At 54.5% G+C, this 26434-nt stretch overlaps 1 protein-coding gene and 1 long non-coding RNA gene across 7 annotated transcripts; one reads left to right on the top strand and one right to left on the bottom strand.

The window, feature by feature from the left end:
- Window positions 1-5: 5 nt before the first annotated feature.
- NOS3 (nitric oxide synthase 3) lies at window positions 6-18146 on the bottom strand. 6 transcript variants are annotated; one of them, XM_049094913.1, is made up of 27 exons: window positions 17869-18000; window positions 17489-17543; window positions 16521-16623; window positions 16062-16210; window positions 15685-15847; window positions 14310-14401; window positions 14080-14221; window positions 13741-13880; window positions 13467-13641; window positions 12929-13030; window positions 12197-12391; window positions 12004-12077; window positions 11670-11814; window positions 11312-11416; window positions 8299-8366; window positions 7786-7902; window positions 7504-7678; window positions 5255-5387; window positions 5064-5142; window positions 4755-4942; window positions 4033-4229; window positions 3453-3663; window positions 3279-3366; window positions 2137-2258; window positions 1227-1375; window positions 669-863; window positions 6-583 (listed from the first exon to the last, which is right to left on the bottom strand). In XM_049094913.1, the coding sequence occupies exons 2-27, from the start codon at window positions 17515-17517 to the stop codon at window positions 422-424; spliced, it is 3498 nt and encodes a 1165-aa protein (XP_048950870.1). In that variant the 5' UTR covers window positions 17518-17543; window positions 17869-18000; the 3' UTR covers window positions 6-421. The 6 variants fall into 6 exon arrangements, with proteins under 6 accessions (XP_048950870.1, XP_048950868.1, XP_048950869.1 ...); XM_049094911.1 differs by lacking the exon at window positions 17489-17543 and having other exon boundaries at window positions 16521-16626; window positions 17869-18146; XM_049094912.1 differs by lacking the exon at window positions 17489-17543 and having other exon boundaries at window positions 17869-18145.
- Window positions 782-9933, top strand: LOC118350898 (uncharacterized). The gene is made up of 3 exons (XR_004805574.2): window positions 782-857; window positions 6007-6122; window positions 7849-9933. It is a non-coding gene; the product is annotated as an uncharacterized LOC118350898 (long non-coding RNA).
- Window positions 18147-26434: the final 8288 nt, after the last annotated feature.

The raw sequence follows: 26434 nt of genomic DNA, 5'->3' as shown, positions 1-26434 counted from the left end.
AAAGCTTGTTGTTCTGTAGTTTTAATCGATGGGGCTGGGTTAGGCATCTTAGTAGCTCTCATAACATCTGGTCCAGTCTCTTATGGTGAATCTTCAATAATAAATACTTGGAACGATTTAGAGATTAGGTTTCGAGATAAGACACTGCTGAGAGGTAAAGGGAATCTAAAATTCACCTAAGGAACACAAAAGGGGTGACAGTAGGCCCTGGAATACCCCTGCTCCAGGGGGCGTCGGGACCTGGGGCGAGGAAGGACATTTCACTCATTCCTGGGAAGAAGGCGACTTAGGGCAGACTCTGGACAGAGACGGGAAGGCACCTCGGGAGGGGACAAGTGGCTGGTAACGCCCGCAGGAGAGGGGCAGAGCCAGAGTGGACTGACGGCCCCTCTCTTGGAACTGGGATGGAAAACGAGCGCTCTCAGGGGCCGGCGGTGTCTGGGCCGGGCGGGTCCAACGCCCAGGGCACCGCGCCCCGCAGATGCCGCTCCTGCAAGGAGAAGCTCTGGGTGCGTATGCGGCTTGTCACCTCCTGGGTGCGCAGTGTGAGCCCGAAAATGTCCTCGTGATAGCGTTGCTGATCCTGCGGGGAAAGCGTGCAGCGGATCAGAGCGGGCGGGCCCCGCAGGCGAGTGGGCCCCGCCCCCGCACGGCCCCGCCCCTCGCACCCGCAGCACGCCGATGACGTCGCCGGCCTCGTCCAGCTCCATGTCGCCCTCCGTCGCCAGGATTCGCTGCACCGTCTGCAGGACGCTGGTTGCCATGGTGACGTCGCCGCACACAAACATGTGGCCCCGCTCGAGGCACAGCACGCGGTGCACCTCAGCAGCCAGCTCCGTCCGCAGGATGTCCTGCACGTACGTCTGAGGGAAGCCGGGGTTAGGGGCGTGCCCTAGGCGTTGGCGGGGGCGGGGGGGCTCTCAGGGGGAGAGTCCGGCCCTGCGTGCGAACAGTTCTCCCGCTGGGCGGCGCCCCCCGTGCTCGGTGTTGGGGTGGAGAGAGGAGGAGCCAGACGCGGGGCGGGGCTAGGGTGAAGGTGAGGGAGACCGCGCCCCGACGCGGGAGGGGCTGCCTGGGTGCCGCGGGGTGGGACCTGAGGGGCGGGGCGGGGGTGCGCCCTGCACCGGGCTGGGCTGGACGTGGGCCTACGCGCCCCTCTGGAGCGCCCCGCGGCCCTTCCCGGGAGCCCGGTTTCAGGTTACTCCCGCGCCCTCAGGGTGTCTCACCTTAGGGCTGTCGGGCTCCCGCGAGAAGGCGGTGAGGACGCGCCCAAAAACTCCGCGCTGCTGGGCATCCTGCACCTCGTCGCGGTAAAGGTGGTCGAGCTGGGAGCATCGGCAGCCGAACACCAGAGTCATGGGGGCGGGCTGCAGCCCTGCAGGCAGCACTGCGGCTTGGAAGAGCCCCCTCCCCGGGCCGCAGCCATAGCCACATCTCCCTCTGGCTAACCTCGCCCTGACTGGCCGCCCATGACTTTAGAGCGGGAACCACTCTCGGCTGTCTAGCCTCCAGGAGAGTGCACGATGCTCTCCCAGAGACCTTGCCTGACCCCGATTTACAGAGAAGACGCTCATAGAAAAGCAGCTTGCAAGAGGTGGTGGCTCCTCGGGTGGAATGACCAGTGGTGACTTGCTCGAGAAACGTGGGGCTTCTGACTTAGAATTCCAGGCCCTTGGCACCGTCTAACAGGGAAGTTCCAGGACTCCCAGCAAGCCCGGTCCCTGCTTCAACCCCATAGTCTTCCACACCCTCAGCTTCCACACTATCTGCCTTCCTTCAGTCACAGCCCTTCTTTTGACTTACCAGCTGCCTTGCACACTCCATGTCCAACCCCAACGTCCTGTAGCTTCCTTGGGCACTCGTCCCTGGGCATATCTGTCTTAGCCCCATCCTCTCCAGACTTCCAGTTCCCCTTGACCCTCTCCCTTATCCTTAATCCAGTCCAACAGCTACTTTGGATCTGGCCCCAGGAAGCCAAACCAAAGGGGCCCTGCCTTTCAGTTGGTCTAATAAGCTTCTTTTCACCTCTGTGGACCTCTTTCCTGCCTGCTTTCTGTCTTCTAGCCCCATTCCATTTCCCGTAGATTGTGTGACTCCCCCCTGCCTTCCAGTCATTCCCTTGGTCCCCAGTCTCACCTTTGCTGTCAATGTCGTGCAGCCGCTCCTGCCAGAAACCCCGAAAGGGGGCAATACCCGTACCAGGACCCACTAAGATGCAAGGCAGACTGGGATCAGGTGGCAGCCGGAAGGAGGGAGCCCTGGTGGAGAAACGCTCAGTCAGGGCCCTGTGCTTTCCCAGCTCCCACGCTCTTACCAAGTCTGACTGAGGGGTGGGGGGAGAACTCAACTACCGCTGGTCAGTGGGCTGTCAGGTGTTCACCATACAGTCTAGCTCAGAGTGGGCATGGTGTGTTTATTAAAAGAACTCTACTTGCAGGCAGAAACTCTGTGGACCTGTGTTTCTGGAGGTTGGGTCAAAAGAAATATAACTTGATTTGAAGTAAAGAATGTTCTATCTCAGTTGAGGGGATTTATAAAATACAGGAAGGGGAAGGACAGCTTTGGTCCATAATGAGTTCATTGAATGTTTATTTTAAATCCTAGCCTTAATATTGGGTATTTGGTTTGTATTCAGTAGATTGGTACAGTTTGTGATTTAGCCTCCCAGATGGGTTTGGGTTACTGGACCTAACTGGTGCCCATCCTGGGAACTCTTTGAAGTCCACCCTGAGGCTTTGAGTCCTGGCTGCTGGATGGGGCCAGGCTTCTGAACACAGCATGAGGGAAGGGTATCCTATGATTTTTTCCTTTGTTTGAGTCCTCAGTGATACTGTGGTAACCTAACTAGTTATCCCTGGACTAAGTGGGGACTTGTCCTTGGGCAGGGCACAGTTCCCAAGTGCCGTGCCTCTGAGTATCAGATTGACTCCAAGGCTGTAGCAAGGCACATAGTATACCTAAAAGCAGCAGGGCCTGCTGGTCGAATCCTAGCCCTGTCTCTGGGAGTGGAAGCTTGGGACAGGACCCGAAGTCCAATTAATGAAATGCCCAAAGCTTAGTCAAAGTTCTAAAGTAGCTTAATCAGATATGCCATTCTTGATACGTGTTAAGTGCCCCCCCCCCCCGCCCCGCTCATACCCCTCACCAAAGCTTTCACCCTCACCCTGTGCAGCCACCTGCCTATTCTTCCATCTGTCCCTGGTCATCCGTGTGGCACTTTGCCCACCCCTGCTTGGACACACACTCTCTATGCCACCTCCATCCCCTGAAGTACTCACCCCCTGATGAAGCAGGGTACAGGATCTCCGGCCTTAAGTTGGCTTAGCCATGTGGAGCAGACTCCATAATGAAGGGGGCCCAGTCCATCTGGGGGTTGGGGACAAGAGGGTGCCAGTGAGGGGCCTGAACCAGGGTCACTGTCTGGCCCTGACCCTGGCCCTCCATGACCTCACCCTGTGTCCTGTATGCCAGCACAGCTACTGTGAGGTGGATCTCTCCTGGGTGGGCACTGGGTGCTGAGCTGACCGAGTAGTACCGGGGCTGGAGCAGGGGCAGCTGGGTGAGGAGCAGGGGGGCGGGCAGTGCCACCGATGGGAACTGTTCCAGTACCTCCAGCAGTGTGGGGCAGCGGAACCACTTCCATTCCTCATAGCGCCGGGGGTCCTGGCGGAAGCAAGGTGCAATGGGCTCCCAACCCTGCCTGCTGACCTTCCTCCTGAGCCGAGCCTCCTAGGGCTTCTCCCTCTTCAGACATGAATTAGTGACTCCTGAGCTGGGTCTTAAACCCCAGGATGTGCTAGCCAGAGAAACCCCCCCTGACCTCCCCCCCAACCCCCGGCTCATCTTACCTCGAGCTCCTGCTGCCTGCTGTGGCTGCCCTGCACCTGGCTGAGGCTCTCGAGCCCCCACTGCCCACTGGGGCTGCCCTGAACTTAGCTGAGGCTCTCAAGCCCTCACTGCCCCTGGGGCTGCCCTGTACCTGTCTGAGGTTCTTTAGCTCCTGCTGCCCACTAGGACGGACGGCCCCCGCACCTGGCTGAGGCTCTCAAGCTCCTGCTGTTCACTGGACTCTTCAGCCAGGGTGCTGAGCAGTCGAAGGAGTTGAGGGCTGGGCGGGGAAGTGATGTCCAGGAAGAAGGTGAGAGCCTGGCGCAGTGTGCATGGGGGCAGGCGAGGGTCCCGAACCCAGCTGGGGGGTGGGCCACCTGGTGATGGTGTACAGGGGAGATCTGAGGAAGGGGCCAGAGGGAACTGCATTGTCTGAGGTGGTTATTGCTTGGGGGATGGATACATCAGGACTGACCACACTTTGTGTTTTATTGGAGACCTTGCCCTTAAACAGTGGTGGTGGATGTGTTGTGTGTGTTTGGGGGCTTCTGGTTGGTTTGGGTTGGTCTGGGCTCTGCTTCTCCCCCACCCAACTTTTTTTAACCCCAGGCACTGGTGGGGCAGGAGGTAGACCAGATGCGAGCTATAGAGCAGGCTAGGCTGTCAGGAGGAGACTTTGGGAGGAGCCCAGAAGGAGGGGGCAGCCTTTTAGGGAATGGGGGTAGGTACTGAGGAAGGAGCCACACTCTGTGGAACATCCAGCAACAAGGCCAGCTCAAAGGGAGGGAGCACAGCCGGCTCTGAGCACAGGCATTACGGCTGTGAGTGGAGGTGGCAGCCCTCTTACCAGGTCCTCAACTCAGGGGGACCCTGAGGCCAGGGGGAATGGAGTAGGCTGTCATTAGTGCCCCAGATCTCCGCCTTACCGGGGCTGCCCTTCTCCAGCTGCTCCACTGCCACTGGCTCTCCTGGTGGCGGTGGATCCTCCACCCGGCTCAGCAGCGCCTCCACAAGGCCAGGCCGGTTGGGCGGGCAGATGCCAATGTGGTCCCCTGGCTGGTACTGCAGCGCCTCCTGGCTTCCAGTGTCCAGGCGCACCAGGATTGTGGCCCGGCTGGGGGTGAGAAGTTGGGGCAGTTAGAGGAGGGTAAGGAGGGTGTGGGAAGGAGGGTGCTGAAACAGGGGGAAGGAGAGGCTAGGACAGATGTGTGTTGCGGGGAAGGGGTCCTCCTCACGTGGACTTGCTGCTTTGCAGGTTTTCCACTGCGAGGACAGTAGCCTGGACCATCTTCCTCCTGTGCACATGGATCAGTCCTGCGGGGGAGACTGAGACTGAGCCAGAAACCCGGCCCGGCTCCTGACAGTTAGCCCTGGGACTCTGGGAGCCCAGAGGGCTAGCTGGGTCAGGGGGAGGCCAGAGCCTCACCTGGCAGCAGCTGGAGGCCCTCAGCCTGGGCGCTCAGCCGGTACCTCTGGCGTTTCCAGGTCCGTTTGGGGCTGAATATGTCCCGGGCGGCAGCCTTGGCATCCTCTCCCACGCAGAAGGTCTCACAGGAGGCCTGAGGGGCAAGGTAGTGAGGGCCCACTGGCGAGGGCTAGAGCAGTGAAGAGCCCAAGGAGGCTGAGGCAGGAGGTTGATCTGGGCTGTGGGGTCCCCAGTTGCCACCTTCCATTCCTGGGACTGTGGGAGCTCAGGGGCCTGGGAGTGGGAGGCACCCTTCTAAGGCTGAGCCTGTGGTCTCGGCAGCCCTCGTGGCTGAGGCAGACGATGCCTGTTCTTCAGCCCATTTTGTGGCTTGGCCACTGCACTAGCTATCACTTTGTGCATATTGACTTGTGTCACACCCCCTGGTTCCTTAATCTGGTGAGTGTTGTTTTTTGAGGGGGCACAGTGCCAGGCACACAGTAGCACTCAGTGAATGCGGCTATGTGTTCAGAGCTGCATTCAAATTCTGACTCCTGTACTTATATTGCACGTGCCTCACTTACCCATCTTTCTGCCTCATTGGGTTCCAGTGAGGATGAAATGAGATGCTTTATGTAAAACCCTACAATGCTGATTCAGGAGGCTGTGGGAGGGGTTTCTGGCTGCTGTCCTTCCTGCATGGCTCACTTGGGCTAGAGGGCCCCCTGGGGCAGGACCCCTGGGAGAGTGAGGATCTGTTTCTGCTCCCATAGGAGTCCTGCAACCTGCTTGTCCATCCCGGGCTTAAATTCCAGGGCTCATCCAGGATTGGTTGCTCCCTCTTCTCCCAAGCGATATCACCAGCCCTGTTAATCTTTCTTTTGTGTGTGTAAGTAAAGTCTTATATCTCTTCCTTCCTTCCTTGGCCCCCTCCCTTCCTTCCTACCCCTACTGCTACCACCCCAGTTAGTTCAGCGTCTTCCTGCTTCTAGTTGGATGCTCCTCTCATTGACCCTGTGTCTTTAAAGCAGTATCTCAAAAACTTCACATTGTGCCCCTTTCTTTTCCTGTCCCACTCCTAACTTCCAGTCACTTCCTTTCATCTTGGATTCTTTTGTTGTGTTTCCCATTCCCCTTCTCCTCCCAATCTGAGCCTATCTATTTGTCCAGCTTGACTTTCTCCACCCCAACAAATCCTCCACCTGTGCCAGCACCCGTCCAGCCCCCCACTCCCTGCATGTCCTCCTCCTTCTCCATCAGTCCAGACCTGCTAATAAGCTCAAGCCTGGGACCCCTGGATGAACCAGCACTGCCCTGAAAGAATGTCAGGACTGGAAGAGGCATGATCCCTGCTCACCTCCAGACATAATCCCTAGGCCAGGCAGAGCTGCCTCTGGAGGAAGCCCAGGCTGAGAGAGTCACAGCCCTGGGACCCACACCCCTCCTTGCACTTCCCTGAGCCAGGACACCATCTGTCCAGGCGTCACCCTGGGCCTATGTGGCTACTGACTTCCTGTAGGTTCTGTGCTGGCTTCAGCTGCAGCCCTCACCTCTGTCCAGCTTTCTTTTCTTTTCTTTTCTTTTCTTTTCTTTTCTTTTCTTTTCTTTTCTTTTCTTTTCTTTTCTTTCTTTCTTTCTTTCTTTCTTTCTTTCTTTCTTTCTTTCTTTCTTTCTAGACTTTATTTATTCATTCATAGAGACACACAGAGAGAGAGAGAGAGAGAGAGAGGCAGAGACACGGGCAGAGAGAGAAGCAGGCACCATGCAGAGAGCCTGATGTGGGACTCGATCCAGGGTCTCCAGGATCACATCCTGGGCTGCAGGTGGCGCTAACCGGGGCTAACCTGCGCCACCAGGGCTGCCCATCTGTCCAGCTTTCTCCTGGGCCTATCCACCCCCCTCTATCCTGCCTGCCCTGCATGCTCTCCTTCTATGCGTCCACTCTGGTGCCCTGTCTGTGTCTGACCAAAACTCTGTGGGCTGGGGCCCTGTCTGCTCTCTTCTGCCTGGGCCAGTCCCCTCCCATGTTGTTAGGGCTCTATTATCCACTGCTCAGGACTGAGCCATGAGGGCTGGCTGCACAGTGGCGAAATGAGGACAGATTTTGGAAGGAACAGGAAGGGATCAGAGAACCAAACAGAATGAGGACAGCAAGACCTCCAGCCTCATTATTGTGCATCTCAAGGGGGAGGGATGCAGTCAGGAGGGAGCTAGAATTGGGGTGGGAGGGGAAGCCTGGGTCACATGTTGGAACAGGCCTAGGGGCTCACCTGGAAGGCGGCCTGGGCCCAGCCTCGGAAGGCCTCCTCCTGGCCACACAGCTCATCTCCTTGGCCCAGCTGCAGCAGCCGCTCCCCACCCAGCTCTTCCAGCCGTGTGTCCACCGCACGAGCAAAGGCACAAAAGTGGGGGTATGCCCGGGAGCCCAGCCCGAACACACAGAACCTGGGGTTCAGGGAGCTGTCACTAGAGCCCCAACCTATCCCAGCCCCACGGATGCCCAGGCAGCTTGCCCTCGCTCCCTTGCCTCCCTTCACTGCAGATCCCCACACCTGAGGGTACCCAGTGCCCCAGCACTGTCTGTGTTACTGGACTCCTTTCTCTTCCGCCTCCAGGAGGACACCAGTGGGTCTGAGCAGGAGACACTGTTGAAGCGGATTTTGTAACTCCTGGCAAGAGAAGACAAAGACAGTGCTGTTTCAGAGAACTGGGGTCATGACGCAAGCCCAGCCACAGCCTGGGGACAGTTTCGGTGTCTCCACATCTGGGATAGGAAAGACTCTGCCCTTGAGCTTAGCTTTGTCTCCCAGAGATCTCTGTGCCTTCAGGCCCTGCTTTGCCTCCCCTCCCCTCTCAAAAGGGGACCTCAGGACCAGCCAGCCCTCAGTCCTGGGGACTGCGAGTGGCCAGGTCCCAAGGAAGGAGGGCATCCCAAGCTGTGATGGGGGTCCATCCGGCTTGTTGGAGACGTGCAGGGACAACATTTCAGCCCTCCATTCCTCAGTGTCTCCAAACACCTCACTGTCTTCCCTCTCACCTCCCCCCAGGCTCCCACCACCACTCACTTGTGCTGTTCTGGCCGAGGGGAGCTGTTGTAGGGACCCGACATCTCCATCAGGGCTGCCGCAAAACTCTAGAGGGGAGGTGTTAGTATCATGGTTAGTTTTGTTTTAGTTCTTTTTTTTTTTTTTTTTAAGATTTTGTTATTTATTCATGAGAGATACAGAGAGAGAGAGGCAGAGACAGAAGCAGGCTCCCCACAAGGAGCCTTATGTGGGATGCAATCCTGGATCCCAGGATCATGCCCTGAGCCGAAGGCAGACACTCAACCGCTGAGCCACCTGGGTGTCCCAGTTTTGTTTTATTTCAAACCACACAAATTTAAAACTGTGCTGGGCTGATCCTTATTTTTTGTAAGTTCTAATTTTGATTTGTTTTGAAAAATTTAAAACTGATATTGGCTTTTCAAAAACATTGCAGAACTATAAAGTAATAAAAGTGAAAATCTACCCTTACCTCCCCTCCAGTCCTAGCCCCCAAGGCATGTGCCCTATTGACAGGAGTTTAACCTCGTAGCTCTGTTTTGTTGTAGTTGCATATGTATTTGTATTTATAGTTTTGTTTTGTTTTTTAGTTTTTTCAAAAAGTGAAAATGGGGCCACATACACATACTTACCCACCACACCTGCTTTTTCTCCACAACCTATCATGGACCTCCTTCCAGGTCAACACACCAAGACTGACCTCATTCTTTGAGTGACTGTATAGTGTTCCCACATTTGCATGGACCACAGGCAGGAGACTTCCGTCTGACTCAGGACATCTGGGCTATCTGTGACCAATGCCCAAATGCTTGTATCTATACACACCCACCTCCTCTTTTGTGTTTTTTAGGGTAGTCTTTCCAAGGGGAGTTGCTGAGTCAGGATTTAAAGGCTGAATAAGGTGGGTGGTCAGACCGGCCTGCAATGCAGCAATCCCTGCAATGCAGCAACCGGTAGAGGAGTATTCTTTGCTCACTCCTTCCAACACTGGATGTGGCCAGTCCTTAATGCTTCAGCCAACTTGATGGAGGTGGAAAACAGTCCTCAGTCTCCCTACATTGCTTCCATTGCTAGTAGCACCAGCATCTTCTAGGAGGCTGAGCTGCATCATGTGCTGGCATGAAAATAGCTAAGAGCTATGTGGAACACCTTCGCATAGCAAAACCCCAAACGCAGCAAGCCTGGAACACCTCAGTGTTAGCTGTAGGTGCATTTGGGTGGTGGGTCTTTAGGTTCACCATTAGTGTGTACTACTTATTTTATTTTTTGAACCTTTCATTGAAGCATAATACATTCAGAAAAGCCCATGTATCATAAACGTACAGTTTTTTCTAGATTTTCACCAGCTGAGCATGCTTGTGCCATCAGCATCCTCTCAGGAAACATCGCTAGAATCCTAGAATTCACCTTTGGACCCCTCCCAGTTACCACCCCCCACCTCCCCACCCCCAGTGATGGTGACTTCTTTCCTGATTCAAACACCACAGATTCCTTTTGCCTATTACTGAGCTTAATACAAAGTGAGCCCTACGGTCCAATTCTGTTGTTTGGGCTTCTTTCCCTCTATGTTATGTTTTCAGATTCATCTATGTCCTGTGATTGTGATCCTTTCAGCCTCATCGCTGTATAGAATTTGAATAGACCACAATGTATTTATCCAGTTGGCTGTGGGTAGTTCTCGCAATTGTTTCCAGTCTGGGGCTATTATGGCCAATGCTGCTGTAAACATTCTTGTTCATGGTCTTTAGCGAATATACCCCATTTCTGTGGGTCACATTTCTAGGTTTGCTCTAGTGTCAAAAACGGAGGTGAAGTTTACAGACGTTGAAATGCACAGAACTTAGAGGTGCAGTTCAATCCATTTGGCTGTTGGGCAGTTTTTTGTTTTTTTGTTTTTTTTTAAGTTAAACATACATCTACCCGATGACCCAGCAGTTCTACTCCCAGGTATTTATTTAAGAGAAATGAAAACATGAGCCCACAAAAGCCTTGCCCAAGAATGTTCATAACAGCTTTATTCAAAATAGCCAAACCCTGGAAACAGCCCAAGCACCCGTCAGCAGGAGAACAGAGAAACACACGGTGCGTTCACAAGGTGAACGCTGCTCGGCAGTAGAAAGGAGTTAGGTACTGAATCACTACTCACAGTGAGATGAGCCTCAGAAGCGGGCCGAGGCCTTACTGTGTGCTCCCCTCTCTATGATACCCTGGAGCACGCAAAACTAACCTGGCTGACAGAAGTCAGAAGGCTGGTGGCCTTACATAGGGATGGACAGGGAAGGAGCTGGCTGGGGGCACAAGGGGACTATGTAGGTGGTGGGTCACGGGGGTGTAAATACCACTTTTACACCAAAAAGTACGTGGCTCTATTATTCTTTACAAAGCAGATCAGAATGAGGGCTGACATGGCAGCATGGCTGGGGGGCAGCTGGCATCAGAATTCTGCTTTGGGATCCTGGAGGAGGTACCTAGTGCTCAGGAGGCACTTATCACCTAGAAGCTGAAACAGCCAAGGACACTAGGAATGAACATAGCCAGGGCAGCCAGGGACAGAGAAGCTGGAAAGACCGTGGCTAATAATAAAGGGCTCAGTGGTGGTGCTCTCGTTTGTGTCTTTAAAGATTTGTGCAGAAAGTGAAGTTGCCTAATCTCTGTTGACATCTGAGAGGTGCTCTTTCTTAAGGAACGAAGGAAAGAAAGTCAAAATTGAGTAGTAAGTGGAGTGTTGCTGTTTTTCTAACCTGTCAGTGCTTGAGAGCAGTCTGACCTCGTGGGCCAACCAACAAGTGCCTTCCACATATTAAACACTTGCACGGGTAATAGAAATGATCTGGGGACATGCTGAAGCAGGTGTGTGTGTTGGGGTGCTGGAGTATGGCTTGTGCAGGCTCTCGGGTTCCAGTGGATTGTCCACACTCGCATTTTGGGGGACTCTCAAGGCTCCACTCGCCACTGCAGGGATGGGGTCCCTGCCCAGCCACCCCATTTTGAGTCTCCCCTCATTTCCAGGGGCTTCTTTCCTACTAGGTCTCACCTCTCCATTCTCTGGGGGATCACCATTCCCAAATGTGCTGGTCACCACCAACACCAGCGTCTCATGCTCAAGGGACACCACGTCATACTCATCCATGCACAGGACCTGTGGATGAGGAGAAGACTGATGTCCCAGGGACTTGGCCCCTACTGCTCTAGCACATCTACTCAGTCCTGCCTGGCAGGGCACAACTCAGACCCTGACTCAGGCCCAGAATCAATCCCTGAATCCATTTGGATGCTGGGCTTCCTTCTGGGCTCTGACTTGTGACCCTCTTCTGTCCTCCAGGGCACCTCTGAAGATACAGATGGGCCCTCTCCCCCTTCCCAGGTCCCCAGCCCTCTGGACTTAGCCCTACCCGGGGGTCGAAAGCCTTCCGGAAGAGTCTCCCCAGCTGCTGTGCATAGCTCTGGGCCCGGCCAGTCTCGGAGCCATAGAGGATTGTCGCCTTCACTCGCTTTGCCATCACAGTGCCCATGAGTGAGGCAGAGATCTTCACCGCACTGCAGGCAAGGGCAAGGTGAGGGGTGGTCCCAGGCATACAGAGCCACAGCCTCCCCAGGTGCATGGTCCAAGTAAGGTCTTGGGACACAGAGTGGTGGGTGTGGGTGTGGGGTGGACCTTCCTGTTGTTAGAACTGGTCCCCTATGTGTGGGCAGCAACCCTAGGGGCAGCACTTCTAGGGCACCTACTTGGCCACTTCCTTAAAGGTTTTCTTCCTGGTGACGCCGGCACCCTTGGATGCACTCCCCTTCCACGGGTCTGTCTGCAGGGCAGTGATGGGGGAGTGGAGGAGGAGGAGATAAGTCAAACAACAGTTTGGAGGCCCCTGGGTGCTGCTTAGTTAGAGCTGGCCACAGTGGGTAAGAGCCAGCGAGTAGGCACCTGATAGCGGAAGGCCGGGGACAGGACATAGTTGACCATCTCCTGATGGAAAACAGGGGTGAGGCTGCCAGAGATGGGGGGCACGATCCAGGCCCAGTCAGCAGGGCAACCCCCCCTGGCCTTCTGCTCGTTCTCCAGGTGCTTCATGAAGGAGGCTGTGGCAGCATGGTGGTCCACGATGGTCACTTTGGCCAGCTGGGATTGGGGAGGCAGGGGCTTAGACAGCCTACAGACTCACACTGCTGTTACCCTAATTACCACTGTGCCCTGGGTCTCCCCAAACTGAACACATGCTGTGTTCCCCACGGTGCTGTCACCACTGGCTGCAGCACGCATGGTGTGCCCAAAGTTTAGCAGTAGCAACTCCAGGCTCCTGAAGCAAAACATCCTAAACTCCAGCCAAGTTCTCAGCAGGCACTAGTTTCCTCAAATGACAATGCCCAGAAGGCCTTCAGCCCTGGTGTTAATGTTTCCAGAATCCAGCGGGTCCCACAGACTGCAATACCCACTATACCCTGGGGGCCTGTATTCTCAAGCATGCCTTCATCAGCAGGGCTCCCAACACACTGCACCCCCATATTGCAGCACTTGGAATAGTATGTGCTGTGTCCCCAGAACTGCAGGCCCAGTGTGCCCCACGGACCACGATACTACTGCCAGCTGTCTCCAACTCCCGCCCCCATTTCTAAGCGCTCTGGTCCTTTCCTTCCTGGCCAGCCTGGGCCTATGTACCTGGTAACTGTGCAGCACAGCCAAGTTGATTTCCACTGCTGCCTTGTCTTTCCACAGGGATGAGGTGGTCCTGGTATCCAAGTCCATGCAGACAGCCACATCCTGGGAGCAGGGGTACATGGCATTGTAGGGACAAGGTTGTGGGGGAGTGGATGGAGAGCAGCTTTGTCTGAAACTCATGAGTAGAAGGAGTGAGGGTGGGTAGGTGGACACAGCGAGGCCTGACTGCTTAGTTTGGAGCTGGTTCAGGTTCTCGGCTGCAAAGGCACCCCTGAGCCAGTTACTTCTCTGCCCTGGATCTTAACTTCCCATCTCTAAAATGACATTGTTTTTGCAACATCTGCCTTGAGGATCTGATGAAAGCCTTAGAACTATAGATCCCAGAAGAAATAACTGCACGTACACTTATTTGCCCCAAATTTGCATTTAGGAGGAGCCCTCCAAATTTCTAGGAGGTTGCTGAGTGTGGGGACCTATTTGTGAATCAAAGGCTCCAGCCTGGAGGGACGCATCCCCTTCCCTACCCACTGGTCCTCACCTCCAGGATGTTGTATCGATGAGGGTCACACAGGTTCCGCGTGCCAATCTCAGTGCTCATGTACCAGCCGCTGAAGGGGGCCGCAGGGAACTCCAGCCCCCCAATTTCCAGCAGCATGTTGCTCACCGCTGGGAGGGCATACCAGCGCAGGCCCAGGGCCGCAAACCACTCCAGCCTGGGGGTGGCCGGGCGTGGGATCAGGCTGCCTGTGGAGCCTGCCTGGCCACCCCTGGGCAGCCCCTCCTCCACCTGACCCAATCCCTCTCATGCTCACGTGGGGTGCTCCAGGGGCACCTCGAGAACCAGCTCGGGGGGCAGAGCAAAGAGTTCTGGGGGTTCATCTGGGGCCTGGAGCAGTAGGGGCAGCACATCAAAGCGGCCGTTTCCTGGAGTCCAGCCATGCTGGATGCAGAGCTGTGGGGAGCAGGGCCAGAGGTGGGTCTGAGGGGCCCAACCTCCTGTCCTCCTCAGGGACTCCCTTCATTGGCCTCTCCCTCCTTCATCTCAGAGTCCCCCCTCCCTGCTTCACCAACCACTCTTTGACTGGACCCTCATGCCACATCCCAGAGCCCTCATTGGCTAGGCTCCACCATCCCTGCCCCTCTGTGCCCACCTCAGTGATCTCCACGTTGGCTGGGTCCCCCCGCACAGAGCCATCCTGCTGCCTGTAGCCCGCATAGCGCACCAGCTGGCTGTTCCAAATTCGAAAGTCTCCGCGGCCTGAGGCACGCTGGGGGAACACTGTGATGGCCGAGCTGACATGGGGACGACAGCTGTCAGAGCCCCGCCTTCACTGCCACCTAGGGAAGGGGTGCCATCTGGCACAGTGTAGGGGGCACTCACCGGAGGTTGCCCCGGTTGGTGGCATACTTGATGTGGTTGCAGATGTAGGTGAACATCTCCTGGGCAGAGCTGCAATCCCGGGCATCAAACACCTGAGCCAGCCAAGGCAGGGGGATGGGGTGAGGGGAGACACAGAGATCTTGAGTATCAGTTCTAGGAGAAGGTAAAGAGGCAGGGGAGGGTGTAGCCACCTTGTCTGCACCCTCCAAAGGCTGCCAGTGTCACTCGTCATGGTTCTTTTTCCTTCAGGGAGCCTACCTGATCATCAGCACCCACACTGACTGCTTCCTGCCCTGCACCACACACATCTGGTCTGTCCCTTATCTCCTTGCTGGGACATCTCCCCATCCCTGCAGGAGCGGACTCAATACCTGATACAGAGGAGGGACCCAGTCACTGCCAAACTGATGATTGGGGAAAGGCACCGAGTGACTGGAAGGCTACCTAGGGGTGTGGGTGGTGAGCTCCCCATTACCCACGGTGCTCAAGCAAAAGCAGGTGACCCCAGCCAGTCATCAAACTCTCCTTGAGCACACTGGTGTTGGGAAGGTGTTGGCTGCATTAGGTGGCTGTCCAGGGAGTCCTGACATTCTCAGGCTAGGAGAAACCATCTTGACTTGGCTCTATGGGGGCACCAGCAGGGAGCTGGGAGGTGCCTTTCCTGCTCATGTTAGTGACAGAAGCAGGGGGGTGGCAGTGGCTGGTCTGGGGCCAAGGGAGGAATGTAGCAGTGAGTGGGATCCAATATAGAAGCTCTGATGGGTTCAATGTTGAGCTAGAGCTTTGAACAATTTCAAGGGGATGCAAGTGTCAGACAGGATCGTTCTTTTATTGGAGACTTCTTTGGGATTTACTGAGCATGTGGCTTTATTCCAAATTCTTTGGTGGCCAGTTATAGCTAAGGAGGCCAAGGCCATGGATTAAGTTCCCAGTGGGTCAGCTTGCTTCTCTTGCTTCTCTTAGGCTCTTCAGTGGTGGGAATGTGAAGGAGGGTGTGAGGCCAAGGTGCTGGAGGACTGGGCTGGACAAGTGAGGCCCACATGGAAGAAGCAGCCAGGGCCCTTTTCTAGAAGAATGCTTCTGTTGTTCTGACAATACCCCCCCACCCCCACCCCGAACCACTGCCTGGCTGTCCTTTCTGACTCCTATGTTTGGGTGTTTCTCTCCACAGTCAGCCAAGGCATTGCTGCGGGGCTTAACAACCAGGGTTGGCTACTGGACTGAGGGCCCCCAGGGGTACCAATCTCTAAGGGAATGGGCAAGGATCTCCCCGCTGCTTAGTACCCCCCAGCGAAGCCTCAGGAGTTACCCTCACTCTCCCTGTCCCTTTTCTGTCCCCCAGTCCCCATCTGGAGTGCTTGCTAGCCAGCCACACCTGCAGCTTCCCCCACTGGATCCGGCCCACGCAGCGAGGAGCGTTTCGCCAGGCCTGCTTGGCCCCGAACACCAGCTCGCTTTCCCGAAGCTGATAGGTGCCTGTGGCTGCTACCTCAGCTTCCACCTCTTGAAGCCTCTGCTCATGGGCCTGGGAGCCACTCCTGTTGTGGAGAGGGGAGCAGAAGAAAGTCAAATCGGAGGGGTGGGGGAGAGGTTCCCTGACTTTGCGTGGGTACTGGGGAGATGCTGGTAGGTGCTGGTGTCAGGGCAGCGGATGGGAACCTTCCTAGGGAAGGTAATCATTTCAAGGGCTGGCCAGGACCAGCCCAAGTCAAAGGACAAGGGTGGGCTTTCGGTCTCAAGGCACAGCCTCACCTCTTGATGGAGCTGTAGTACTGGTTGATGAAGTCCCTGGCCTGGCTCAGCAGCTGCTCAGGGGGTGCAGGGTTCTGGGAGGGCCGGCTCTGTAGTTTCCGTGGAAATACCAGAGAGCCTAGACAGCGTCTTGGGGTGCAGGGCCCATCCTGGGTTGGGGTGGAGGACAGAGGCAGAGCGAGCAGGAGCACAAAGGTCAAGACCAGGTCAGGGTGTAGAGGAAGGATGGGAGGGGGCTCAGAGGGCAGGTGAGTCTGGGCAGGTGTGGGATCAGGGCTGGGGCTGAGACTGGAAACGGTGAAGTTGGGCTGGGTTGTGGCAGGATTTGGGGCAAGGTCTGGAGGTCAGGAGTCACCAGAGTCCCCTGGCTCTTCCCTGTTGGCTCTCTACAAGTTCAGGAGCGGCCTGGCCTTAGCCACCCTGACCCTGACATGGGATGGGGAGGGCTCATGGCCTTACCTGCTGTGACTGGGCACTCAAGGTGTCATAGGTGATGCTCCCCACCTCCCAGTTCTTCACACGAGGGAACTTGGGCCCATCTGGAGGCCGGGTGAGTGGGGGGCTGCTAGAACCCAGGGTAGAGGTTAAGGGGGAGGTGTGCCCCCAGAGACCCCTCCAACAACATGAGTAAGCCCAGTGATTTCTGGCTTGCCTGCCACATGCTTCCTCATATTTCCTCTGTCAGCCCTCACAGCTACCTTAGGAGGTAGACAGTATTTGCACACTCCTGTACAGATGAGGGACTCAAGGCTCAGAAAAGTTAGGAATCCTGCCAGAGGCCTCATGGGCAGAACCAGTCCCTTCAAAACCCAGGCCCCCGCCTGTTTCTTGTGTCTCCAGGCCCTGGGCTGCACAGAGAGCCACACTGAGCTCCTGAGCCTCTGACTGAGGCTGGGTCCCCATCCCTGCTTGGGGCCCATGTCACCTCTTCTGTACATGGGGTGTCCCAGCCCCCGGAGTTGTGATGAACCCAGCTTTGAGGGGGATGGAGCCCATGGCTGAGCTGAGGGAAGCCGCAGCAGGGATTCCTCAGCCCTGATTTCCCTCCCTGCTTGCTTCCACCCCTCCTGACAGTAACCATCGTGTGAAGGGAAGCCTCGGAGGCCTTATCACTTCCTCCCAGAGGCTGAGGCCTGTGGCGGGGAGGAAGGGAGGGACTCGGGGCCTCGGGGCGCCTGTGCAGAGCCTTCCCTACAGGGCTGCCTCCAGCCCCCACCACCCTGCCTGGCCTGGCAACCCCCCCGCAATCCCCTCTCCGCCTCCAGCTGCCCTGTCTCTCTGGCGGCTGAGGATGCCAGGTTAGTTTTGGGGTTGATGGCCACTAGGAGGTTTGCTCTGTCTTTTCAGCCTCTTACACCAAGGACCTGAGTCTCCTGGACCAGCTGTCTCCCCTTTCTGAGACGATCTTCTCTCTCTCCTGCAACTACCTCTTTAGCCCCTTCTGTGAAATGATCATCAGGGTTTGTTGAAGGCTTGCAGGAGCTAGAAATTTACAACAATCCCATGGAATGATTAGTGTTATATCCTTATCTTATGTAAATGAAGGCTCAGAGAGGTTAAGCGACTTGCTCAAAGCCAAATAGCTCACGGCAGCAGAGCAGCATTCAGACTGGTAAACCAGCACCCTTACCTCCCGCTTCCACCTGCTCCCTGCTGGCCCATCCCAGCCTCTTATCTGAGCCTTCCTGATTGTCCTGTTCTGTCCATACAGGTAGCTCTCTTGTGTGGGCGACCTGGCCCTCCAGCCTGAGGCTCAGGGCTTGCCACCCTCCCTTAGCCCGCTGTTTCTGGCCGCCAGGGCCCTTACCTGTGGTCTGGTGCTGGTGGGGGCGAGGGTGGGGGCGCCAGGGCCGGTGCCCGGCTGGGCTCTGAGGTCGGGGAGGCAGGGCCCTGCTTGCCACATAGCCCCAGGCCCAGGCCCAGCCCCAGGCCACAAGGGGGCCCGGGCTCCTGGCCCACACTCTTCAAGTTGCCCATGTTCAGCCTCGCCCCAGTTCTGGCACTCTGAGTGAGTGGAGCCCAGGCCTTTTCCTTAGGAAGGGGAGAGGGTGGTGGGAGGGGGTTCTCTAGTGCTGGCCCTTGCCCCGCCCCTGCCCCATACACAATGGGACAGGAACAAGGCAGGCTGGGAGGCTCTAAAGCCTCGGCTCCATGCCCGCCCAGAGGGTGGGGGGCCGGACGCCTGGGTTCCGCTCTGAGGACTAAGACTGATAAGTGGGAAGCCAGGTGTTCTTGGAGGCCTGGAGGAGGAGCACCAGAGCAGGGGTGTGTGTGTGTGTGGGGGGGCGGTTGGAGGTAGGGGGTAGGGATGGAGTTGGCCACGTGGACAATCCGAGTCAGAGAGGTCCTTGTGTGATGTCTGGCCAGAGTGGAGGACTTCCACGGTGCCCTTGTTGGCCTTGCTCTGAGGGGTTGGGTGGGAGGTGAACACTGTGTCAGTGTCAGGGAATGATTCCCAGACTCCTAGTGACCACAGGTACCTCGTGGGTCCCTCCAGGTGCTCTCCTTCACCACTCTGTCGACAGCTAAGTGTTTTTGTACCCCCACCATTGAGTGCTTTGGAGCTCTCGGGAATACAGGTCCAGCAAGGATGCAGTGACCCTTTGTCCTTGAATCTGGCATTAGGGTACCCTTCCCCTCCCAGCCCCAATTTCCTGGAACCCCCTGCCCCCCATGACTCAAGTGGGGGGACACAAAAGAGCAGGAAGCTGCCATCCAGGGCCTCCACACCCACCCTGTCATCCAGTGACGCATGCTTCCCTGGGGGTGGTAGGTCTGCAGATAGACCCAGCAGTCAGTGCTGAGCAGGGACTGCCCACTGGGAAGATGTTGGGGCTGTATTAAAGTGTGGAGATAGGGAAACTACAATTCCCAGAGTGCAGATGGTGCATACCAGCACTCTTCAGGTCCCTCAGGCAGTTGTGCAAGCTGGGGTTTGTAGTTCTAAGCCATTGTGGTGGGGGGGTGGCAGAGAAAGGCTATGAGCTGGGTATTTGGGTCTACAGGGGTCTGATCCTCATGGATTTGAGACCACAGAGACTAAGAGAAATTGCAAGAAAGAAAGGAAGTTAAGAGACTGGAATAGGCAGAGACTGGGAGAGGCAGACAGGCAGACAAACAAATACGTAGATTTGTGTTGGCTGGACTCCTTTGAACAGCGGTGGAGGATTAGATTGAGGTGCGCCTGGGTGGGGGTCAGGCCGGCGGATCAGTTGGAAGGAACAGGCTGTGCTGTGAGCTCCTGGGTCATACCAAGAAGGTAGGGTCTGCTAGTTTGGAGGGAGGAGGGCGAGGGGACCCTGTAAACACAAAGAGGACTGAACTTCTGGACACCTGGAGAGCTTTGCTGCCCCTCTCTCACAAAGGGGCAGCTGGGGGCAGAAGCACAAGGCCTGTGGTCAATCCAGACCTGCCCCTAGGGCCCCACAGCCCGAGACTCCACCATGCTCAGCCCCCTTTCCTAGCAAGACAAGAGATGGATCCAGGCCCTTACCTTTCAGACATTTTCACCAGACCACATTTCTGGTGCCCATTCAGCCACCATCTAAATGCACATGACGGAGAAGGACTCCTTTTCCTACATTCCAGGTAATGGAGCAGTGGCTAGCCTTCATCAGATGCTGAAACCCTTGTGAGTACTTGCTTTCACCATTTACCAAAGCCACTCCCTGTGGTCTCCTGACCTTGGGGCCTCCCCTCCCATCTATGCCTTACACTGCTGCCAGAGTCATCTCAAAAGCAGGGCTTACCTCTTGCCTTGGCCCTTCCTGAAACCTTTGACCCAAGGCCAAAGCCCAGCAACACACCAGCCCAGCCCCCATGTACACTGCTCACACCTTCTGTTATGGACAAAGGGGCTTCCTCATGGATATCCAGACAATTTTCAGGCCTTGCCTATGTTGTCCCTCCACCTCACCTTTGCCCTCTGACTAAAGAAAATCTTTCTTCCTTTTCCTTCTGGCTCAGCAGGTAACCTGCCCAGGTTTCCCGTGGAGAACCTGCAGCGGGAAGTCCAAATGCCTGCCTTCAGAATCTGCCCAGTGTTCAATCCAAGGCCACATGCTTGCCTGGAGGCTTTAGTCACTGAGCCTTGGGAGGTACGTGGGCTTATTGTTTCTGCCCAGCTGGCACTCCTCTGTGGACAGTCTTTATGCAGAGCCTCTGGTGCCCTGGCAGAGAGCTTCTCAGAGCTCACTGTGGCCTGAGCCTCTTCCTAGCTGATTCTTCTTTTTTCTTCTCTCCTTTCCTAGATATCAGACCTGCATCCTGTTCTTGAGACTTCTGTGCCTCCCCATTATCTTTCACAGACATGACCCCCAGTCAATCTCTTAGGCTTCCAGCTCCTACTTGGTGTGCTTCCTGGAGGACCTTACCAACACACAGGCCTCCTCTCTAGGCCACTCTTTGTTTCCCTGCCACCAGGCCCTGGGAATATCTCTTGCTCTGATTCCTCCCAGGGCTGATTCTTGGGTGACTTGCTCTCTGTCTTCATTTTTTCTCCCAAATGAATGTGTGTGCTCTGGAAGACCCAAATCAGGTTCTTCTCATTTGGGATCCTGTTGGGCCTGTGGATGCTGCACCAGGTAGGCACTTCATGAACTTGTTTAGCTGCAAATGTGTGCAGCCACCTAGGGACTGTAAGCTATGTTCTGGAGGCAGTGAAGAGGGACCACCAAGAAAGGAGTTGGCTGAGGCTGGACAGGTTTGGGGGAGCAGAAATAAAGGGTCAATCTGGGATCATGACCTGAGAAGAAGGCAGCTGCTTAAACAACGGAGCCACCCAGGTGCTCCAGCAACCATGTTTTAAAGTGTAATTTTGGAAAAGACAAAATTTTCAAGACCTGCAGATTTGAAATTCCACAGATGGGAAAAGAATTTTAGTTTTGAATTGTGAGATTTCAAGCTGGAAGGTCTTTGAAGAGAATCTGGGAGCCCAGCACCTGGGTCTCTGGCAGTGGCTGTTTTCTGCCATTGGAAAACTGGTCTAGACCCCAACCCCATCTACCCCGCAGTGCAGGTGACAGACCCTTCTGCAGGTAAGTAGCCAGGCCCACGGCTCCTCCTTTAGAAGGAGGCAAATCTTATTCCTGCCTTCCCTGCAGAGCAGAGCCCTGGGCAGGGCTTGCAATGGGATGCCCTGACCTTGGGAGAGGGAAGGGCCTGGCCTTGAAGGGGGTGTACAGGGCTGTGGGGCTGTGGAGGGTGGCGGGTGATGGGAGCGGAAGGCCCTGACTCTTTATAGCCCAACCCGGAGTTGTTCAGTGTGAGCTGGAAGTGCCCCGCCCTCCCCGCTATGAGCAGCTTCCTTCCTGCCTGCTGGCAAGGCCTGGGTGGGGAGCGGAGGGGAAAGGAGGGAAGGGAAGGGGGGGAAGCCAGCAGAGGGAGGGGAGCAGTCCTTCAGCTCAGGAGCCTCTGTCTGATGTAACTCCTCTGTTCTGGGAAGTTGGGTTGGGAGCAGAGAGATTGGCTCAGCTTCCCGACTGCAAGGTGGAGCTGGATATTTCCGGAGGGGCTTTGGCCCGGGTCTGGGGTATTTAGGTCAGGCAGTGGGAGATGTTGCCTGTCTAAAAGGGACTCCTTAGCTGGCACTGGGGTGCCATAGTGCGACCCCAACCTTTCTTGAGGAAGCCACATGAGGGCAGCAGAGAGCTGAAGAGAAGAGGTTGGAGCAAAGGCACCCGTTAGGCACCCCTAGACAATGATGCCCAGAATGAGCAGGGGTCAGTGGCACATGCTTCTGGGCCCACCTGTGGTGGGGGTTCATATTAATCCTCTGGGACCCTGAAGTGGTTCATTTACATAAACCTGAGGTCCTGATGATGACTTTGTGACCAGCCCACCCCAAGAAAACAGGGGTATCCTCTCTTGGGAAACTATCCTGCTTCTGTACACCAGGTATGGTGAACTGAAGGCACCAGGAGCACGTTCAGCACAGCTGGAGGCATGAGCATCAGGTGCTGCGGCTCCTGAGGGAGGAGGCAGCTGCTGGGGAGTTGTGGGAAGGAGTGCTGGGGTCTCCTCTGGTGCTTAGATGCTGCCCCAGTCCCACAGGTAGGCTCCGCAGGGTACATTGACCCTGTTCTGGATACCTTTCTGTTCATGGCTTTCAGACTGGCAGGAAAGTCAGGGGGTAGAGAGAGATCTTTGAGAATCCTAATATCTTGCCCTGAGTGACCAGTGACTGTCAGCTTTTGGGAGCTACTGCAGAGTTTGCACTAACTTCCTGAGAGAGACCTGGGTATCTTCAGGCCCTGACTCTCCTGGAGGATTAGATTTTGTCTTCTGAGCCACAGCCCCAGTGGATTTTATGCCTGTGCCTGTGTGTGTGTTGTAAGGAGGAGTATGTGTGTGTGAATGGAGGTGTGTGAGTATGTGTGTATATGAGCGAATATGTATGTGTATGTGTGTATATGTATAAACACACACATGTATGTGTCCTTGGGCAGTGTTTCCTTGAGCCCCCTCCTTGATCTGCCTCCTCTTCTGTTCTCTGTCCCTTCAAAGCTAATTTGGACTTAGAATATCATGGATATGAATGTTTTCACATCTATGGGGACTTGAAACTGCCCTTTGTTCTTGGGATCCAGAGTGAAAATGACAAGTTTTTAGAGTCAAGCTGAGGTCTCCCGAATGACGATCATGGGGGCCCCTGAGTTGGGCCATGGGGGCTCCTCATGGAAGGCCATAGTTGTCTGCAATCAGTCTGATAGGCTTGTTTCCTTGCCCCTCCTCTCTCCTCTCCTCTCTCTGCTCCAGTCTTTCAGCCTGACCTAGCTTCCTGGTAGGGTTGTGCTATGGTTCTGGGTCTCTTGAGAACTGGGGCTTTGAGCAACAAGTGTGCCCAGCATGGAAATTTCATAGCAACCATCATGAGGACTGGCTGGACAGGGCCCCTTTCCCCTACGTCTCAGGTGCCCTGAGGAGGGACCAGGCTCTGTCTCCAATCCAGGGTGAGAGAAGAAGCCTATAGATCCTAAAGATCGATTTGTGAAACTCTGATTAGAGACCCTGACCCCAAACCCTGATACATCTTTAACCATTGTGTTGTCTTCCTGCCCTCCCAATTGGATTGTAAGCCCCTTGACTCCCATGACCAGCTAACTAGGTGTTTCTGGTATATTTGCTGTTGATGATGATCTGGACCTTTCTGGGGTTCCCATTCTGCTGTCTGGCTTCCTAAATTCCAGCCTAGGGTGCTATAGGAACTGGCCAACCTCAGTGTCTAGAGGAGCCTGATTTAGATGTTGTTCTGTCTCATGCATCCAGAAGAGGGAGTGCCTGAGCTTTTCTTTTCCAGGAGAGAAAAACTGAATCCTCTGTTTTGGACATTCTGGGCCCATGCACATAATCGGCCTCTGTATCACCTTCACACCCTCACCAAATTTATCTTCATACAAGAAGGCCCCACTCTGGACTGCTATTATGCAGAGGGACAGAGATGAGATGTCCTGACCACTCAGACGTATTTTCCCTAAGCCCTGCCTTGTAAAGCCTTCCCTTCTCTCCAGCTGTAAAACAACCTCTTCCCACTCTGACGTCAAAACACTTATGGTTTGTGCCACTTCTTGCCACTTGGGATCTAAGACCACGTGACATCTCTTGTTGTCTGCCATTCATGGTATTTAGCCCCTCCGGTATATTATCTATTCACGTGTGAGCATTTTTTCTTCCCAACTAATTACAAACTTTTCAGGGTCCAGGGGCTAGATTGTATGTCCTGTATTTCTTTAGGGCTCTCTTACAGCATGGAGCACATAAAGAGTGATGGGTAATCATTTGTGAGTAGACTGGGGAGATGTTGGAGTGGAAGATCTGGTTGGACCCGAGTTCTCTTTTCTAGTCCTTCATGTTGGTTGATATTCATGGGGTAGGATAGCTAACCCTCCACAGGATGTGGAGCTAGTTTTGGATTAGCATTCCCATGCTCATCCTCCCAAGCTGGGGTAGGCTCTGAATTCTGTCTGATGAATTTAGCAGAATGAATAGGGAATAGTTCTGGAGAGCTGACATAGCCATCTCTGGATCTAGAATTCTCTGGGTCTTGTATCTCCTCTCTCTCTCTCTCTCTCTCTCTCACACACACACACACACATATATAGACACACACACACCCCTTGAATTCCTGATTTCTTTCAGCTCTTGTTATATGTGGCATATAGTCCTTGACCTGGCCTGGTGTGTAGGGTGGGAAACCACTTAACTAAGAACCAGGAGACCTGCTTCTTACGCAGCTCTGTTTCTAACTTGTGGCATAAAGTTGAGGAAAGTCTGCATTGCTCTGAATCTGTTTTCTCATCTAAAATATGAAAGTGTTCCCTTCTGGCTCTATTATTTCATAAAGCAACGCAAACCCCCAGGGAAAAGCCAAACAATTTCAAATGTAAAGTTCAGGGGAGGATTCATATCTTTTCCTTGATGACTTGGGTAGGGGTGAGGGAGGAAGGCACTTTCTGGGCATATGGAAGTGAGACCCAAGGCTTCTTAGCACCAATTGGCAAAGCCAGCTCTTGCTTCACCAGATGCTGCCTCCTGGAGCTACTGTCCAGCTACAAAAGCATTTTCATGGTTTGAGGTGACTGTGTAGTTCACGGTGTCCGGAGAAGGGCCTCTCTCTCGCTCACCTGAGCTGCCCTCCCTGGTTTCCTGCCGAGCCTGGCATGGAAGGCTTTCAGCACCTTGGACAGAGACAGAGCTCCAAATCGCGGGACCTGAGCAGCCAAGAGAGTTTGGGCTCTCCTGCCAAGCCAGCTTCCCTGGCAGGGTGGCACTGAGGCGTGATTTGATTTAATATTTTTTAGTACTTCAGGACACCCCCCGAAAACTCCCCCCAATCTATGTCAAACAGTGCACTGGTTCTGCAAACTCTGAGAGCATTATTTAAAAACAACAGCAGCAGCAGTAACTATATATCCTAGAACAATGTCAGGTACATAGTAGGTGCTTAGTAAATAATTATTTTAAAGGAACACAGGTAAATTCAGCCTCTAGACAAGTGCCCTAGACCCCCGTTTGTAACCAGGTTCTCTCTCCCTATCAGTGCCTCCTATATTGTAATTCTGCAGCTTCTACTGCTTGCTAAGTTCTGGAGCCTCCCTGAGGCCCCTGCTAGTGTCTGAGGAGGCTGAGCTCCATTCTTAAATCATCCTTAGGGAGAGATGGCTGTTAAGTTCTCAGGTAGAGGAAATTTAAACTGTCTTCCCTTCCTTGTCATTTGGGGGTACACAGATTGGTGGGAGGACTCCACATCTGATTCCAGTTGAAATTTTGCTTAATGAAAATGTTCACTCCCTTCTTTTGTGTCCAAGAGAAGCCTGTCCATCCAGAAGGACCCAGCCTTCCCAGGAAACCCTCCTGGCTGCCCTAACCCACTTAGAGCCCCCCCGTCCTCTGAACTCCCCTGCATCTATTATCAGTGATACAGTATCACACCAGATTGTTTTCATGACATTCATGCTCATTAGTTCTCCCCAGTTAAATTATGAACTCCTTGCAGGTGGAGTCTGTACCATATGTCTGTTTGTTTTCAGGAGACCCTACAGTGATGAACACACAGCAGGGTGCAGTGGAAGACTGATGGTTCTGAGGGTGTTCTCACCTTATATGGGTTCCCCCCCTTATTTTTGGTCTGAAATAAATATGTAGGATGGGCCGGGGTGCTGTCTGTGGAGTACTCATCCGCCTCTAGAGCACCTGGATCAGACAGCAGAGACAGGAGTTGGAGATGGAGGTGGAGATGAGTACTGAGAGAAAATGAAGAAATTGTCAATGGGTGGGGAATTTGATTGTGTAGAATTAAGGAAATTGCTCACTGTTGGGGCCAGAAGGGATCTCAGAGATCAGCTGGTTTGTTCTCCTCATTTTACAGGTAGGGAAAGTGAGATTTAATGATCCTCCTAAAGTTACACAACAAATGAGCCCCTTTCCATCACCTCTGACCTGGTTCATCTTTGACCTCTCTCTCCTGGACTGCTGCATATCTCGCCGAGGCAGATTATATTTTTTCCAAGATGGTTGTGTCAATAGATACCATCACACTTGTTTTTCTTATGTTGTGACACTCCTCCATTGAGAGGTAGGGGTCTTTGTTCCTCTCTTTGAATCTGATGGGTAGAAGTTATTTTACGTGACTTTTGAGTCTATGTTATTAAAGGTGGTGCAGCTCTTGCCTGGACCTCTTTCGGGACACTTTCCCTTCGACCCAGCCACCATGCTAGGAGGAAACTAGGCAGCCTCAAGGAAAAGGTTGTAGGCATTCTATTCTGGCCCCAGTCCTAGCTGTCAGCCAGCATCAACCACCAAATGTGAGTAAATGAACTTTCCAGTCCTGATATGAGGGGTACAGACACAAGTGATCCTGGCTGAATCTGCCCAAA

Source organism: Canis lupus, chromosome 16 (genome assembly GCF_003254725.2).
Source record: "Canis lupus dingo isolate Sandy chromosome 16, ASM325472v2, whole genome shotgun sequence".
Lineage (NCBI taxonomy): Eukaryota > Metazoa > Chordata > Mammalia > Carnivora > Canidae > Canis > Canis lupus.
Note: the sequence above shows the minus strand (reverse complement) of the source record. Positions and strands in the feature narration are given on the sequence as shown.

What these genes read in the sequence shown, in the direction of transcription:
- NOS3 (XM_049094911.1), bottom strand. Translation starts at nt 18,038, where the DNA reads ATGGGCAACTTGAAGAGTGTGGGCCAGGAGCCCGGGCCCCCTTGTGGC. An exon ending in CCACCAGCACCAGACCACAG is followed by an intron (nt 16,627 to 17,868) that starts GTAAGGGCCCTG and finishes CCTGGGTTCTAG; the next exon opens with CAGCCCCCCACTCACCCGGC. An exon ending in GGGGCACTGGGTACCCTCAG is followed by an intron (nt 7,679 to 7,785) that starts GTGTGGGGATCT and finishes CCTGAACCCCAG; the next exon opens with GTTCTGTGTGTTCGGGCTGG.